Source organism: Populus nigra, chromosome 7, assembly GCF_951802175.1.
Source record: "Populus nigra chromosome 7, ddPopNigr1.1, whole genome shotgun sequence".
In the NCBI taxonomy this organism is placed as follows: Eukaryota; Viridiplantae; Streptophyta; class Magnoliopsida; order Malpighiales; family Salicaceae; genus Populus; species Populus nigra.
The window spans coordinates 14,913,327-14,929,373 of record NC_084858.1 but is presented as its reverse complement, the minus strand read 5'-3'; the positions used below and the strand labels follow the sequence as shown (position 1 = coordinate 14,929,373).

General features: G+C 27.8%; 1 protein-coding gene across 1 annotated transcript; it reads left to right on the top strand.

The window, feature by feature from the left end:
- Window positions 1-13,491: 13,491 nt before the first annotated feature.
- LOC133698128 (uncharacterized) lies at window positions 13,492-14,426 on the top strand. The gene has a single exon (XM_062120956.1). The coding sequence runs from the start codon at window positions 13,701-13,703 to the stop codon at window positions 14,235-14,237; it is 537 nt and encodes a 178-aa protein (XP_061976940.1). The 5' UTR covers window positions 13,492-13,700; the 3' UTR covers window positions 14,238-14,426.
- Window positions 14,427-16,047: the final 1,621 nt, after the last annotated feature.

Below are 16,047 nucleotides of genomic sequence, written 5' to 3'. Positions count from 1 at the left end.
CTATATTTATCTATTTTTTTAATTTTAATTTTAATTTTAATTTTATTTCCATGAATGAAAATTTTCTGATATTACCTGCGTGCAATGTCCAAGACCTGTATTTGTGGTATATTTTTCTGTGTTCATGTTGCTATATATAGTATATGGAAAGCTATCCTTATACGTATTGGATAGCATTCTCTTGTACTGAAACTTAGTATAATTAATAAATCATGTTGGGTGCCAAAAAAAACTATATTTATTATTAATAATCATTGCACTACAAGGAGCCTGTAGAAAGGGGAAAAAAACTGTCTATGCAATCTCCAGCTACTATAAAGAGTATATAATATATGTTGGATTATAAACTTTATTAATTTTTGGATCAACAACTTAAAGTGATATCTAAAGTAACATACCACACCTGCAATTCTTTAAACCATGCTATTTTTATAAATATATTTTTGATTGTTTTTTAAAAAAAAACTTCTTCTGATGTTTTAAAGAGAAAAAAAAATCAACATTCAACTGCCTCAATAGACAAATATTAACTTTGGGTGGAACACTTGTTTTGTCAAAAATAGAAGCTTTTTAATCTTTAAACATGTATATATTTAAAATATGTTGTGCTTAATTTTTATCAAATAAATAGAGATGATGAGATTCGAACCCATGACCATTTGGTCATTAAGACTCTGCTATCATGTCAAAGAACTATCTCAACTCAATAATTTAAGTTATTAGGTAAGATTTTAAGATATGATTTATATTATTCTCTAACAGTTTGGGTATATGGATATATGTTTTTTAAAGTATTTTTTGTTTAAAAATATATTAAGATAATATTTTTTTTATTTTTAATATCAACACATTAAAATAATTAAATAAAAAATAAAATAAAATTTTAAAATAAAATTTTTTTTTCCTTAAAATACAGTTTCAGCAATATTTTTCCAGACATTCAATGTCTTACGATCACGAGCAACGACGTTTCCATTGCCAATAATTCAATTGTCACTATCGCGAGTACATGTAATATTGTCCAGTTTGGTGACTATCAAAGCCACTCGAGAGAGAGTTAAAAAATAATGAAAATGTGAGGACGTAAATCTCATGGGAGCCATATATTTTAACGTATAGTGTGACGTGTTTCGTTGTGGATCGGTTATATTAAAATTCTTATGAATGTAAAAGAAAAAATATACAAGTATTGTTTATATATATATATATATATATATATATATATATATATATATATATATATATATATATCTGTGTGTGTGTTTTCTAAAAAAAAATAATAAATTTAAAATTTTATGCGCCATATATATTTAAAAAAAAACATGTTAATAATAAATAATGACTAGGTCGTGAAGCTAAAAAATTAATGTATATTAAAATATCTCATCTAAGTGTTGTGGGGAGCTTTTTATTATTTTTATTTAATTATATAACAATAATATTTGTCTTAAAAGAGTAATAATTTAATTTTTATTGAAACAAACTAAATTTTTAGTATAATTCATCATTTTTTTTATTAATATTTCTAATTCTAGAAAAAAAATTTCTTTGTTATGTGTATTTCATTTAATAAAAAAATATAAAGTAATCATAACAAATACCCATAAAAATTTGAACGATTCCAAATAAAAATAAAAAATATCTCTCAAATTAAAAAAATTTTGTCTAATTAATCATGCTCTGATATCAATTATAACATACTTAAATTCAATTATATCAATTATAACATACTTAAATTCAAAACTAGATTTAAATCGATTATTCACAATTTATTTATAAACCATAGGAAATTATTTTTTCTTTTGTTCACAACTTTAGTGAGTTACATTATTATAAGTACATCTCATAAGTTTCTATTAAAATCCAACAAAGTTTCTCCTATATTTTAGACATACTAAGTTATCGAAAATCATACTCTCAATCATAATCATCAACTCTTACATTTCATTATTGATCCAACCATCATGTACCACATCAATTCAAGATCAACTGTACTCTTCAAATTGCTTCATACACAAACATATATTTAATCAACCATATGACATAAACATTTAAAATGATATAAAATATAAACAACTACTAACCTATAATTCAATTAATAATATGCAAACTCAAAAGTACATTTACATACATCTAATTGGCATCTTATGTTAAATCCATAATAATATACATTTAAATATAATTTTAATTAACCATCTTAATTATTACAATACCCATAATAAAGTTATTTAATTTACATGTCTCACACATTATTCTACTTTCATACTCATTCAAAAAATCTACAAATCTAAAGTATTACATTAGTTTATAATATCAACGAGAAAGATCATGACCCTACGCCCTATTAGTCTTATCTAACTTGTGACGAACTTACAATTTAAAATATAAAAATTTAATTACTATTTTAACCATGAAGCTTATTATTCATATATCATTTTTAATACTACATTTAACACAAACATTACAATTCAATTTCTTAAACCATCATTCATAAATTTAACTCACTAACACTAATTTTAACATTTCAATAGCAATCTTGTACGATTGACATAACTTCAGCAACTCTTTTAATCATCATCATAAACACTAATAAATCTAACAATCCATCAAATTGTTAATAATTCGGCAATTTCCTTATAGATGCCAATAAATCTAACAAACCTTTTGTTTGTCAATAATCTAGCAATCCCCTTATAGATGCTAATAAATCTAATCATTCTTTTGATTGTCAATATTTTAGCAATCCCCTTACGGATGCCAATGAATCTGACAATCCTTTCAATTGTTAATGACCTAGCAATCTCCTTACAAATGCCAATAAATCTGACAATCCTTCTGATTGTCAACATTCCATAATATTATTTCTCCCTTTGATTTTTTTATTTTTAACAATTAATATACATCTAATAAATAAAATATTTGAAATAAAACTATGTAATAAATTCTATAATTCAAGTGAGGTGAAGAACAATCTATATATGCCTTTTACAAGACTATACTCCTCCCGCTGCAAAAGATGGTGCTCCTAGTATCTCTTCTTATACCAAAAAAAACAAATGTTATTAGTATCGCATCAATCTCATTAAATTTATATTTTTCAATTCTCAATAATATATACCCATTTAATTACATTACCAATGTTCTAATTAATCATTTACTCTTTGAATAAAACATTTGTATTTTCAATTTGTTTACCATAACATTCTACTTGTAATTTATCTTACCTAACATGCATACTTTCAAATTCATTTTTTATTTATCAAGTTAACTTTTTCATTAACCTACTTTTTATCCTCATAAATTATATGTATTCCACACTTAGCAAACTTTGCCTTCAAAATTTTAATTTATGATAATTTCCTTATGTGGTCAGCCTTATAAAACTCATTTCATTTTTATTTGAAATTAAAACTTTCAATTCTCACACTCAACATTACAACTATTTCGCACTTAAAAATCCAATTCATAATCATAATCACATATATCTCCATAATCCTCCTCACTAACAAATTTCAATTACATAAATATATATTTACAACTAAATAAAGTTACTAAATACATTCCAATTCACTAGAAAATACATCAACACACATCAATTACACACAATTCATAAACATTCATTTGATTTCTACGTTCTCCATTTTTATTCAATTTTGACCAACCACTAACCCCTTCCAAAACATAAATTTTTGTTCTTCCATTTTCCATTATTTTGCATCATTCATAATATATACTATCCTAATTGCATCAAACCACAATAATTCCACATTTTCCCTAAATTTCTCCTAATAATCCTAATTCAAAAATCTAACAATTATGCGTAAATTACATTTCTTTCCATTTAAACTTGTTCAAATACACTTAGAACTTCTTACCCGGCACTAAAACGAACTTCAAATGCTAACCAATCAAAGTTTTTCCACTCCCTTGATTTTTTTCTTCCTTGTTATGAAATGCTGCCTTGTTTCTCTCTCTCTCTTTTTTATCACTTAATTTCCTCTTAATTCCTTGCTTGATGGGTTGGTTAATTCCTCACACTTCCTAACTCATGAATTTAGCCTAATTTTTGTCTTTACTCTTTAATTGTTTTGATAGTTTTGCTCTTCCCTTTCTTTTTTCTCTCTCTTTTTCTCCAGCTTATTCGGAAGCTTTAAAGAGGAGGAAGCTGTTTTTTTTTTAATTTGTTTGTTCAATGACCATTTTGCCCTTAATGAGTCATTTATAACTATATCCAGTTGTTACCTTTTTTTTGTAGCACTCTCAAACACTGATCATCTGGAAATTTTACTCAATTGTAAAATAATATCTTTTAAGGCTAATCATAAACTTTTAGCTCGATCCGGTGATTGAATTAAAAGTTATGCTTAATAGTATAAAACTATCCGATTGGTGATTTTGCACTAAAAATTCGAATTTCTTATTTCATCCTTCTATATATTGTATTCTATTTTTTCCCATTAATTCTTATGACCATTTTCTTATCCCTAAACATTTTATTCTACTTTTTTACTCTTAAGCTCAATTACAACTTATTTCTGGTTCTTCACACTGTTATCAATTTTAACCAAGATTTTCACCAATATATTGTTGTTGTTGTTGTGTAATTCATTTATTTATTTCTATGTTTTTTCTGGTTGTTCTTCATAATTCTTTTTTTTTTTGTAATTCAAACATAAACATTTTATTCTAATTTTCCACATCTATCATCATCTCAATGAGTTAAATATTCATTTTACTCGGTTAGTATAAGTTTTCCCTCATTTATAATATATTCTTTCCCAAGGGTTTGCATTCAGCCTATTTTTTCCATAAAAAAAAAATCTCCAACTTCAGTTCTATTAATGTCACTCTTCATTTGAATAAAGCAATATAAATCTGGTCTTGAAATACAAGATAATCTTAATTGTTAAGTTAACACACAGGACAATCATTATTCTCTTTTTTTATTGCTATTTTTTTCAAACCAGTGGTGATCCATCCATAGTTTACTGCTTTTTTGCTTCTCCTCTTCTTTTTTCTTAATGAGGTTGTGACTTTTAAATGGAATCCAAATAATAGAAAATAAGCAAAAGCACTATAGTAATTCCAAATAAAAAGTTATATTCCAAAAATATTCTTCTTTCTTTTCTTTTTAAAATCCTACAAATTAATTATATCTCATCACCATGTCTTTTTATCTCTTCCTTCCCTTCTTTAACCATTGTTTTCTTCAACAAAAACCTCAGGTTTTTTGGCTCTAGAAATTGCTTGAAGTGAGAAAGAGTATTGGCTATGTCGCACCCGACATTGCAATGACTTTTAAAAATTCATTTCTTGAAAAGAATAAATTTTTGTCATCTCGTTCTTAGATAAGAAAGGTCTTATTTAAGGAATTGTCATCTAACATTATGGTCACTAGGAACCCTAACTAGTCAATAGAGATTATATGGTACGGGACTGGTTACGTAAAATGAAAGATATTATCACCCCTTAAGAGTCTTACATGAGGTAGGCTATATTGTTGATTTTGTCTAAAATTTCTAAGAGTTTTTTGGATTATGCTAACGACGGTCTGCTTGTAATATTCCTAACTCTGGCGCCAATAACTATTCGGATACGAAGACTTCCAACTCTGGCGTTGGTAAATATTGCGTAACAAAAAAAATGGTATTACTGACTCTAGCGCCGGTGAATAAACCAATAAAATTTGAATTATAACAAAGCATACATATTTTTTTTGTTATTTTTTATATAAAAAAGTGCAAGTATGTATCGCATACTAGATTTGCATTTTACAGTAAAAAACTATAGATCAATTATACAGTGAAATCATAAAAAAAAAATACAAGAGACCTGCAAATAAATTCAAAAAGATTCATGATTTTTTTTTGAAATTTTCTGATATCAAAAGGAGATTTTTTTTATCATATATCAAAATAAAAAGAAATAAAATAAAAAGCATTGTTTTTCCCTTAATTCAAAACAAATTAGATCAGCTGGGCTGAAACCCAGGCCAGCCCGGCCTTAGCTTCTTTTTTTTTTTTTTTTTTTTTGAGTTGGATGCAGCTGCCCCTGCGGACTAGGCTGGGAAAAACAGCAGGCGTGCCTGAAATGTTAACGGACGCTTTCTACAGGAACGGGCTAATTAAAATTCTAAGTAACAGTATAATATCAGGTGAATTAAATTGTAAAGCCGGGGAAGAACTTACCTGGTAGCTGCTGGAGACGAAGACGAAGTGAGAGTGATCGTCTCTGACTGATCGGGTGGTGCTACTATGATCAATGTAACAGTCTTCTCCTCTGTTCTTGCTCTTCTGCCTCTTCTTGCTTTTCTTTTTTTGTTGTTTAAGTTTTCTCTCTGCTCCCTGTCCTCTCTCTCTCTACTGGTTTCGGGCACGTATCTGTCTCTCCTTTTCTTTCCGTTCTGGTCTATTTTTTTCGTTGTCTCTGGGTGGTTTTTTTTTTGTCCTTCTGTTTTCTGGTTCCCCCCTGTGTTTGCTTCGTTTCCCCTGCTGTCTCTCTGTATTATGCCTTCGTCCCTTTCTCTAGCTTTTTCTTCGTCTGGTATGTTTGGTGTATTGAGCCTGTGCTCTGGTGAGAGGGGAAATTGGAATCCCCTAAGCTGGAGTTCTGAAGGAAAGCCAGCAATCTCTCTGGCTCTTGTTTTCGCGTTTTTTTCTTTTTCTATCCTCCCTTGGTTTTTCACCAGTTTTTCCTCCGGTCTCCCCCCTTTGTCCATGCGTTCATGCCTTTGTCACGGCAGGCATCGTGGGGCAGCTTGCAGGCGTCTGTTGATTTGCTGCCATTTCTCCTTCCAGTTGAACCGGTGTGAATGAAGAAGGTGGTGAATATAAAAAATTTAAAAAAAAAACAAAATAAATGAATAAACAAATAATTTGAGAATTGGGTTTACACAGCTAGATTGTCAAAAGCTTCCAATAGGTTAATAGTTTCTTCTAGATCTATTTATAGTATTCTAGTAAATGACTTTGAATTGGCTGGCTTGTTATGAATGGGTTCATGAAAGAAGCGTCAAAAAAGACAGATAAAAGATTCGGAGAGCATATATGTATGGAGCTTTGGTGAGTGTGGGTTAAAAATCGAAAAGGTTAGATAAACTCTTATAAATATTAGGAATTTATTGCTATGATGGGATTTATAGGTTCAAAGTCTTTTTATTGTTTTATGTCAATATTTACACTGTACATCTCATTTGGCGATTAAATGATGTATGCCCAACCATGGAGAAAATAGTAATTATAAATTATTTATTTATTACAAATAGCGTTCATTTTATTTGTTAAAATATATTTATTATTATTAAAGGTTTTTTTTATCTTTAATATTTATTTATATCTGATTAATGAATCTATAGTAAATATAAAGTTCCTGAAACAAAAATATTTTGCATAAAAAATTATAAATTTGTTATAATTATGAGATTATTATTATATCAAAGTATTGTTCCTAAATGTTTATGATTAATATTATATTAAGACTGAATATTAATTAGAGTTGTTGAGATCGGTGTCTATTATGTTCTTTCCTTTATGAAAAAAAAAACATTTGCTCTCATAAACTGTAGTATAAGGAATACCTAAAACTAATATATAGATATTTGTCAAATAAGATATACATTGAATTGACCTACAAGAGAATTATATATAAAGAGATCATTTATGTCTATGGAAAAGCTCACGTGATAGTTGTATAAGGGATCCTTAGATTTAAGATCACTAAGTTGTCTTATATAGGAAGTGTTATATTTAATCCTAATTATATATTATCCTAATCAAGGGTAACAAACAGGCAACTATTGGGTATAATATAAATTATATGAAGGTATTTGAGTAATCAAGAGAGAATTCATCATTCTAAATAAATTAAAGAAATATTTCATCTATTCTCAAATAGTATTGATTGTGAAGTCCTTGGTCAAGGTGAAATGAAATTTAAAAAGAGTTTCAAATCTTATTCAAATAATCAATAACTATAGTGTTGAGAACTAAAATGATTTAACAAAGCAGACATACTCCAAGTTATAATGTCTAAATCGACACATTCTTGATGAAAGGATAATAATTACACTGAGAAACTAGTCACTGAATGGTTAAGTCAAAATCACTTATGACTTTCCTAATATTTGAGGATCATAATAGATTGTTATACATTGTAATTAATCTTTAAATATAAATCAATCAATTGTTGAATTGATAATAAATTAAATTGTTTAGTTTATTTAATCTTTTTTTTTTAGGATTATGATTTATATTTGGATTAACTTATTAGGGAACATAATGGGTCACACACATAAGAACTATTAGTTAGAAATTAAAATGGGATGATTAATCAAGTGTGACTTTATTGTAAATAAGTTTTATAAATTGATGTAATTAATACAAAGGATTACAATTTTAGACTTAGAAACAATCAAGTATGGACTTGATTGAATAAATTTCTAAAATTTGCCCAAAATAATATGTGATATTATTTAAGGGGCAAGTTGATATTTTGTTATTTATAAGGTTTTTCTATAAATAGAATATTATGCATTTTATTTTCAAAGTGAGTAGAGTATAGTACAAAAATACCTAAGACACAAAAAAAAAGAGGTAGCACTCGAATGCATAACAATCACTCTCTCCTAAAAAATGTTTAGGAAATTTCTCAATGGTGGTTCGTGTGAATTACCGTTAGAGAATGAATGTTTTGACAGCTTGTGATTTGCAACAACCTAACCTTGAAGAAAATACTCAAAGTAAAAAAGAATACAACTCAGCCTTGAAGAAAATATTCAAAGTAAAAAAAAATATTTAATCTTCAAGTAATTTTTGTATAAACTCTAAACAACTTTAGATTTGTCTAATGAAATTTTGAGACTCCTAATAAAATTTAAATTTATTATTTTTGTTGTATATATTTCAGGAAACTAACAAATATAGCTACGTGGAAGTGGCTCTGTAAACATAGAAAAAGGTAGATATTTATTTCTTTCAGATGTAGAAATGTGAAAGTTGCAAATGTCATGTTTGATTGATTGACCTTGTGCATAGTTGAATTCTTCCTTTTAATATTTATATATTTCTTGCAACAAATAGAGCCATGTGGAAGGTGCTCTGTAAACATAGAAGAAGGCAGGTATGTTCAGGCAGGTTTATTTCTTTCAAATATAGAAATGTATAAGTTGTAAATGTCATATTTGATTGATTGGCCTTATGCATAGCTGAATACTTCCTTTTAATATTATATTTTAAATAAATATAAGGTTCTTGTAATAAAAAAAAGATTTATGCAATAAAAGTGTTTTTTAAATTAATTAAGGGTAGAATAATCAAAATTGTTAATTCAATTTATTTTCACATATATTTCAAACAGTTTAATTAAATTTAATTTTATGATATAGTATATTATTTCAAAAATAAAAATTATAATAGATTATCAATTGATTTCAAATCTACTTCGAATTTGAATTTAATTCAGTATGTGATTTGGTTCCAAAAAATATATAAGGAACAACTTGCATGTAATAAGAAGCACACCAAGATATTCTATAAGTTTTAAAATCCATTTACAACTTAATTTTTTTATATTCTTTTGATACTTAATTAAATATTTTTTTATCTCAAAATTAATTGATTTTATTTATAAAAAATACATGGATTTGGATCTCATTAAATTAGGAGTTACATGATAAATCATGTTTATCAAAACCAAACCATTGAATTCCTTTATAGTGAAAATATCTATGAATTTCAGAAAAATCCAAACGACCCATTAACTTGTAGATTTTAAATCTATGATCTTTGAAATTTAAATTATAATTTATATTTTCGCCAAAATGGTGCATTTATTACCCCTTTCTTCCATTGTAGTTGTCTTATGTCTTTATCTCCCCATTAAAAATAGTTTTCATTTTTAGGTAAGCTTTCCTAAAAAAAAAAAACATCTTTTACATGAGAATATTGATCAAGTTTTCTTTATATCAAGTATATTGTTTAATCTTATACTGATTTTAGAAGATTATGGATTGAAATCAAAGCCATTAATTTCGGGAGAAAGAAAGGCATTATTAGAAGTTTAAATGTGAATATATATGGTTCTTTTTTATATATAATTAACATGGATATCCGAGCTAGTTAGCGCGTGTCTTCACTAATTCTACGAGCCCTGAAGTTAACAACCATGTAAATCTCTAGTAGTAATCATATTAGCAACCACATGGTTCGAATATAAAATTACAAAGAAAATAAATCTCTTAATCCTAATCTCTTATTACTCAACCACCTAGATGGTTGAATATATATATATGGCTCTTTGTTTTTTTTTGTTTTTTTTATTTACGTGGGGTGTCCGGGCCAGCTTGCGCGCACCACGACTATTCCCCACGGCCCACTGGACATCCTGCAAGCCCAGGGGCAGGTTAGGCACCGCAGGGGTGACAGACCTGCACATAGAGGGTCGAACCCGGGACATGGACGAAACAAGTCACACGATTGACCACAGCAGCTAGGCCCTCAAGTGCGGCTCTTTGTTTTTTATCTTTACGGATGGTGGGGTTGGTTAGTCTCTGAGGATTGCAACCAGATCAAGGTTTTTTCTTTTTCTTAGCTAATCAATTCGTTTCATTGAATTATACAACATCGCTAAAACTTTTGGATACTTTATTTTAGATTTACTATGCAGTCACTCCTATTTCGTTGTTCATGCCACTATTTATAGTCACTTAATTTTTTCTTCCTTGGTCTCTAAATTTATTTTTTTACACTTCGAATTATTGAATTTTATTTCTTTACAATTTTATCCTTTTAAATTATGTTAACAAGATTTTATGTGTTGGAACTTGTTTTAATTTGCATATTCTTGCTTGTTTAATGTGATGTAGAATATTTCAATGTTTAATTAAAGCTTGATTTTACATAATATAATCTTAGATTATTGTTTAAAAAAAACAGGTTTCAAAATCAAATTAAAAGGAGCTATTTTTATAAAAAAAAGGCAAGAAAAAGTTCATTTTTTTACTCAAGTTTCAAGAAAAAGTTCAAAATGAGAAAGTGTTTCGATGGAGAGAAAAAAAATTGATTTTGTATTAATGAGTTCATTTAAAAAAAAAGTTTAAAAAAATGATTTTGTTTTGTCCTTTAAAAAGTAAGAAAAACCAACTGTGATTTTTATTTGAGTTCAATTTTATTTGGGTTTATGAATTGGTTATAAGGTGTCATAGAGTTTAAAAAACCTTTGTTGAGATTTGATTTTATTTTTAGGTTTTTTTAGAAAAAAAATAATTTGAGATATTGGTATTTTATATTCAAAAACTCAGACCTCTAGTCACCAAAAAAAAAATCAAACAAATGCTTCAACCACAACTTGTTATTTGTGAAGATGGATGTCATGTCATCTTTTAAAATTATGAAAAAGAAAAAATCTAGGCACACCTGAGTTTTTTATTTTTGCTAGGACAATCAATGCCTGATTTTTTTTATTTTAAATTAATTTTTTTAATGAAAATTAATATTTTGAATTGTTTAAAAAATTAATGATACTTCAAAGAAATATTATTGTAATTTATCTTTAAAAACAATCTTGTTATTTTTTAAAAAATAATTTGTATTTGTATGATGTTTATAAAAACAAAAATTATTTATAAAATTAATCTCTAAGATAAATTAAAAATATATATATAAAAAAATAAAAGGAAATATTTTCATGTGTAAATATCTTATATTTTTTACAAGAAAGATTATCTACCCATTTTAGTTTTTAGTTAGTATGACAATAATTTTTTTTCATCATAATTTTTTATTATTTTTTAATTTATTAGTTAGTATGACAATAATTTAGTTGGTATTTCAGCGATAACAATGGATCGAAACACGCTATAGATTAATGTCCTAATAATATCACTTCACGCTTTTTTCTTACAAAGCTATTAAAAATTACTTTTTATTAGTAGCCAACACATTATCTTATTAATCTAAATACAAAATTCATAGGAAAAGAACTCAAAATCATAGGCTCACCCTAAAGGAAGAGCACAAATCTAATGTCATGGCCTCCTTCTAAAGAAAGAGTTCAAATTTTATATGCTCATCCTAGAAGAATAACCCAACATTATAGGCTCCTTGTAGAAGAAAGCACAACGATATAGACTTCTTTTAGGGGACACCAAACTACCAGGAGTCACCTCAATTTATCAAGTATTAGCTACTAGCCAACTAGACTTTCCGCATCATGTAACAAGATATCTTGACTAGAAATAATAAATGAAATTATTATAACTAAATAATTAATTTATTATCTACCCGCATAAATCTTATTGCTAAGCAGCTTCAATTTTGAAACATCTTTATAAAACATTATGTGACATGAGATATGCTAGCTTAAGTTAAATAAATTTGGTACAATATTGATGAGGGTAGGGAATGATGATCTGTGGACTTGTTATTAAGAAAAGGGTTATAAAAGAACTTATAATAATCCTCTTGGTGAGTGCAATCCATGACAAAGGCAGACGAGGTGTAAAGAGGAGCTTACCAACAATAAAATATTGATTAAATATAATAGCAATAATAATAATAAATTGTATCTAGGAGGTATGAGGAAATTAAATGCGAAAGGCTTCCTGATCATGAAGGAAAATAAAATTAATAAAAGGCTACTTGAAATGGTGGCATCTATCGATCCCTTCATGTGCACATATATACATGATTATGAGCTGATTATCTGGGTGGACTCATGACTTTAAGGGTAACCAACACCGACAATGACATGTACACTAACCTCTTGTTGTGGAAATAATTGTATATAATTAATCTCAAACATGAAGCAAAGCTGATTTCTGATAGAAAAAGATGGAGGGAGGGTGGTACTGTCACTACTTGATTGATTTGAGGAAAGATCAAGAGGGAAAACTCAAGGAAAGATGTATGATGTCTTCCATTACTATTTCTATATATTTCAATCATAGATTTATTTTATTTTTCTATATCATGAACCATAAAAGTTTGAAGGGTTTTTTTTCATTTATGAAAGTTAAAAGCAATTTAGACCAGCAATTTTGATATCAAGATCCTTCATATATATATAAAAAGATATCCCAATTAATTAAAATGATATCCCTGAATCAATTTCTCCCTGATTTTTCTCCTTCGTGTGCTCCATTGTTTTGGTTAAATTCCTTCAACGTATGATCCTTTTGGTTCCTCGATATCCATGTGCTCAATTTTATTGATTGATTGATCTTCGTTTGATTTTTTTTGATCTCTTGGTTTGATCTGTTTCCAGAACAAAGATTGCCTTAGTAAATATTTACGTATCAATACACAGCATAGACAGGAAGGAAAATTCTTGGATCACCTCCTCCCGATCAAGTGTTTTAGGCTCTAGGTTATTTCCTTCCTCTCTCCAACGCGTTATCAATTTTACAATATAATGTCAACCTATATATGTACACAACTGTCCTTGGAATCTTCTATTATGCCCTCTTAGACTTTGGTTTGCCCTATATATATGTGTGTTAACCTCTCGTAAATCAACCACCTTTTTCACTCTTCCCTCTCAAAGACATTTTCCTCCTCCAAATCACCACCCATTTACTTCTTCAAGCTTAGTTCCTCTCAAGAGATTCACCCCGTTTGATAGTGCTCAAAAACTAGCTTTAAATTAGTATTTTGAGTTCTTGATTCTTGAATCTCTGCCTTTCTGATCTTGTTTTGACTTTCTTGATGGGAAACTACGTTTCTTGCACACTGTCAAACCCACAAGTGCTCAAAAACTCGTCAAAATCAACAAGAGTGATCCTCCCAACAGGAGAAATCAAGAAAATCCAGCAACGCACAAAAGCAGCGGAGCTAATGTTGGAAGCACCGAACTTCTTCATCGCTAACACCAAGTCTCTGAAAATAGGCAGAAGGTTTTGTCCTCTAAATGCAGATGACGAGCTTGGAAAGGCCAGCGTCTATGTCATGTTCCCAATGCATAAAAAGAACTCCGTAGTCACTGCTGGTGACATGGGTGCTTTATTTATCACTGCCAACTCGGTTATGAAAAGGGCTTTTAAAGGGAACATTAGGGTCTTGCCTGAATCTACAGTGGAGATTTCACAAAATATGGAAAGAAATGATGTTGATGCAACGCCAAGGTTGAGTTTGGAGGGAATTGAAGAGGTTTCTTCTCCTTACTCTACCCATAGGATGTCAATGTCAAGGTCAAAGAAGCCATTGTTGGAGACCATAGAGGAAGAGCCAATTTGTTCAAAGTGATGTGCAATTGGTTTTTTTTTTTTTTTTTTTGAGGCCAAAGGTTTTTAAATTTGGTGGATATGTAGGATTTGGGGGTGTGTGTTTTTTTTTCCGGAAAATAATATATTGTCAAGATTTTAGGAAGGAAAGGATATATCTAATGTTCATTCAAAATATAGAAGAAGAAATTTAGATTATGGGTTTTGATAACTTGTTGATTTTTTTTTCTTTTACTGTATATATTGTTATTTTTTAAATAATTATATTAGCAATCAATTTTAGTTGCACAAGTTTAATTACGAGAGCAAGGCAGATTTGTTAAAGATAAGCTTAAAGGTTGCTTTTAAAAAAAAATGAAGCTTCAAGCTAAAGCTGAGTGTGACATTAAAGTTTGGATTTTTTAAATTTAAAACTCATTTGAATTTAAAAATATTAAAATAATATTATTTTAATTCTAAAAATAAAAATTGATAAACTCAGTTAACCTATTTAATATATAACCTTACACTAGTGTCATTGATTTAAAATGAAATTATATACTATATGTCATTATTCATATTCATGGACACTGATGAACCCACAAGTTCTATATATATATATATATATATATATATATATATATATATATATATATATATAGATCACTTGTATATATAGGAAGTAAATCATTTATGCTATAGAGTATTTTTCTAACATGTTCCGTAAGGTTAATTAATTGATATAATTGAAAGGTTTCACTTACGATTGATTTATTTCCATAATTGAGTAAATCTTAATTCAAGATTCAAAATTGATGATTATAGAAATTAAATCATTAATTAATTCCATTTATGTCAATTAATGTGTGACATCCGTACTTAAGGCCCATGTTAGAAATATCTTGACTTAACCTGTCATTTTCTTAATATATTTAATAGCACTTTTTGGTTCTAAGATTTGTTCAATTGGAGCCAATAATTAATTGCCATCCAACTGCATTATCAATTGAATATGGCATGGACAAACAATTTTCATATATGACTAGACGAAGTGTACGAGTATATTTTAAAAATATTTTTTAATTAAAAAATAATATTTGTTTGAAATTTTTTATTTTTAATATTAATATGTCAAAAACATACAAAAATACTTTAAAAATATTAATTTAATGTTTTTTAAAAAAAAACTCATTTAAAAAGCAAAAATTATTATAATACCATACATAATGTCGCTTTAATTACTTTCCTTGTCTATCTACATTGTTTTGTCTTAAACTGGGCCCACACAATAACTGATTAAAAATGGAAAAATAATATTTGTATAAAAATATAATATAAATTTAATTATAAGCTATTCATAATATTTTAAAATATCAGTAATTTAATAAAGGTCAAAACAAACCAAAACATCCAATTATTATTAACAAAAACTAAAAAAGTATAAGGTTGAATGTTCATATATAGAAGATCAAGCCTTTGATGTTTTTAATCCAATTAAAAAAAAATAGGTAGATAAAAATATGTAAATTTTGACTAATGTAGTTTAGATCATATACTTTGACTATATGATTTATCAAGGTGATACAATAAATTAGATAAAAAAATTTAATTTTTAATTTTAAATGATTTTAATGTCCGAGACAAAACTTAAAACTTTTTTGTTATATGATATGTTCGTAAATCAATACCTAATAGGGTTTCTAAACCTTAACACAATTTTTTTAACCAAACAAAACCTTAAGGATTCATACAATAAAATTCATTTTTTTCCCAAGCAGAGGGAGGAGCCCTATGCTCTGACCGTGTGCCTATTAAAGAATAAGTCAGCGACTCATAGACAATGGCTTGGTTAA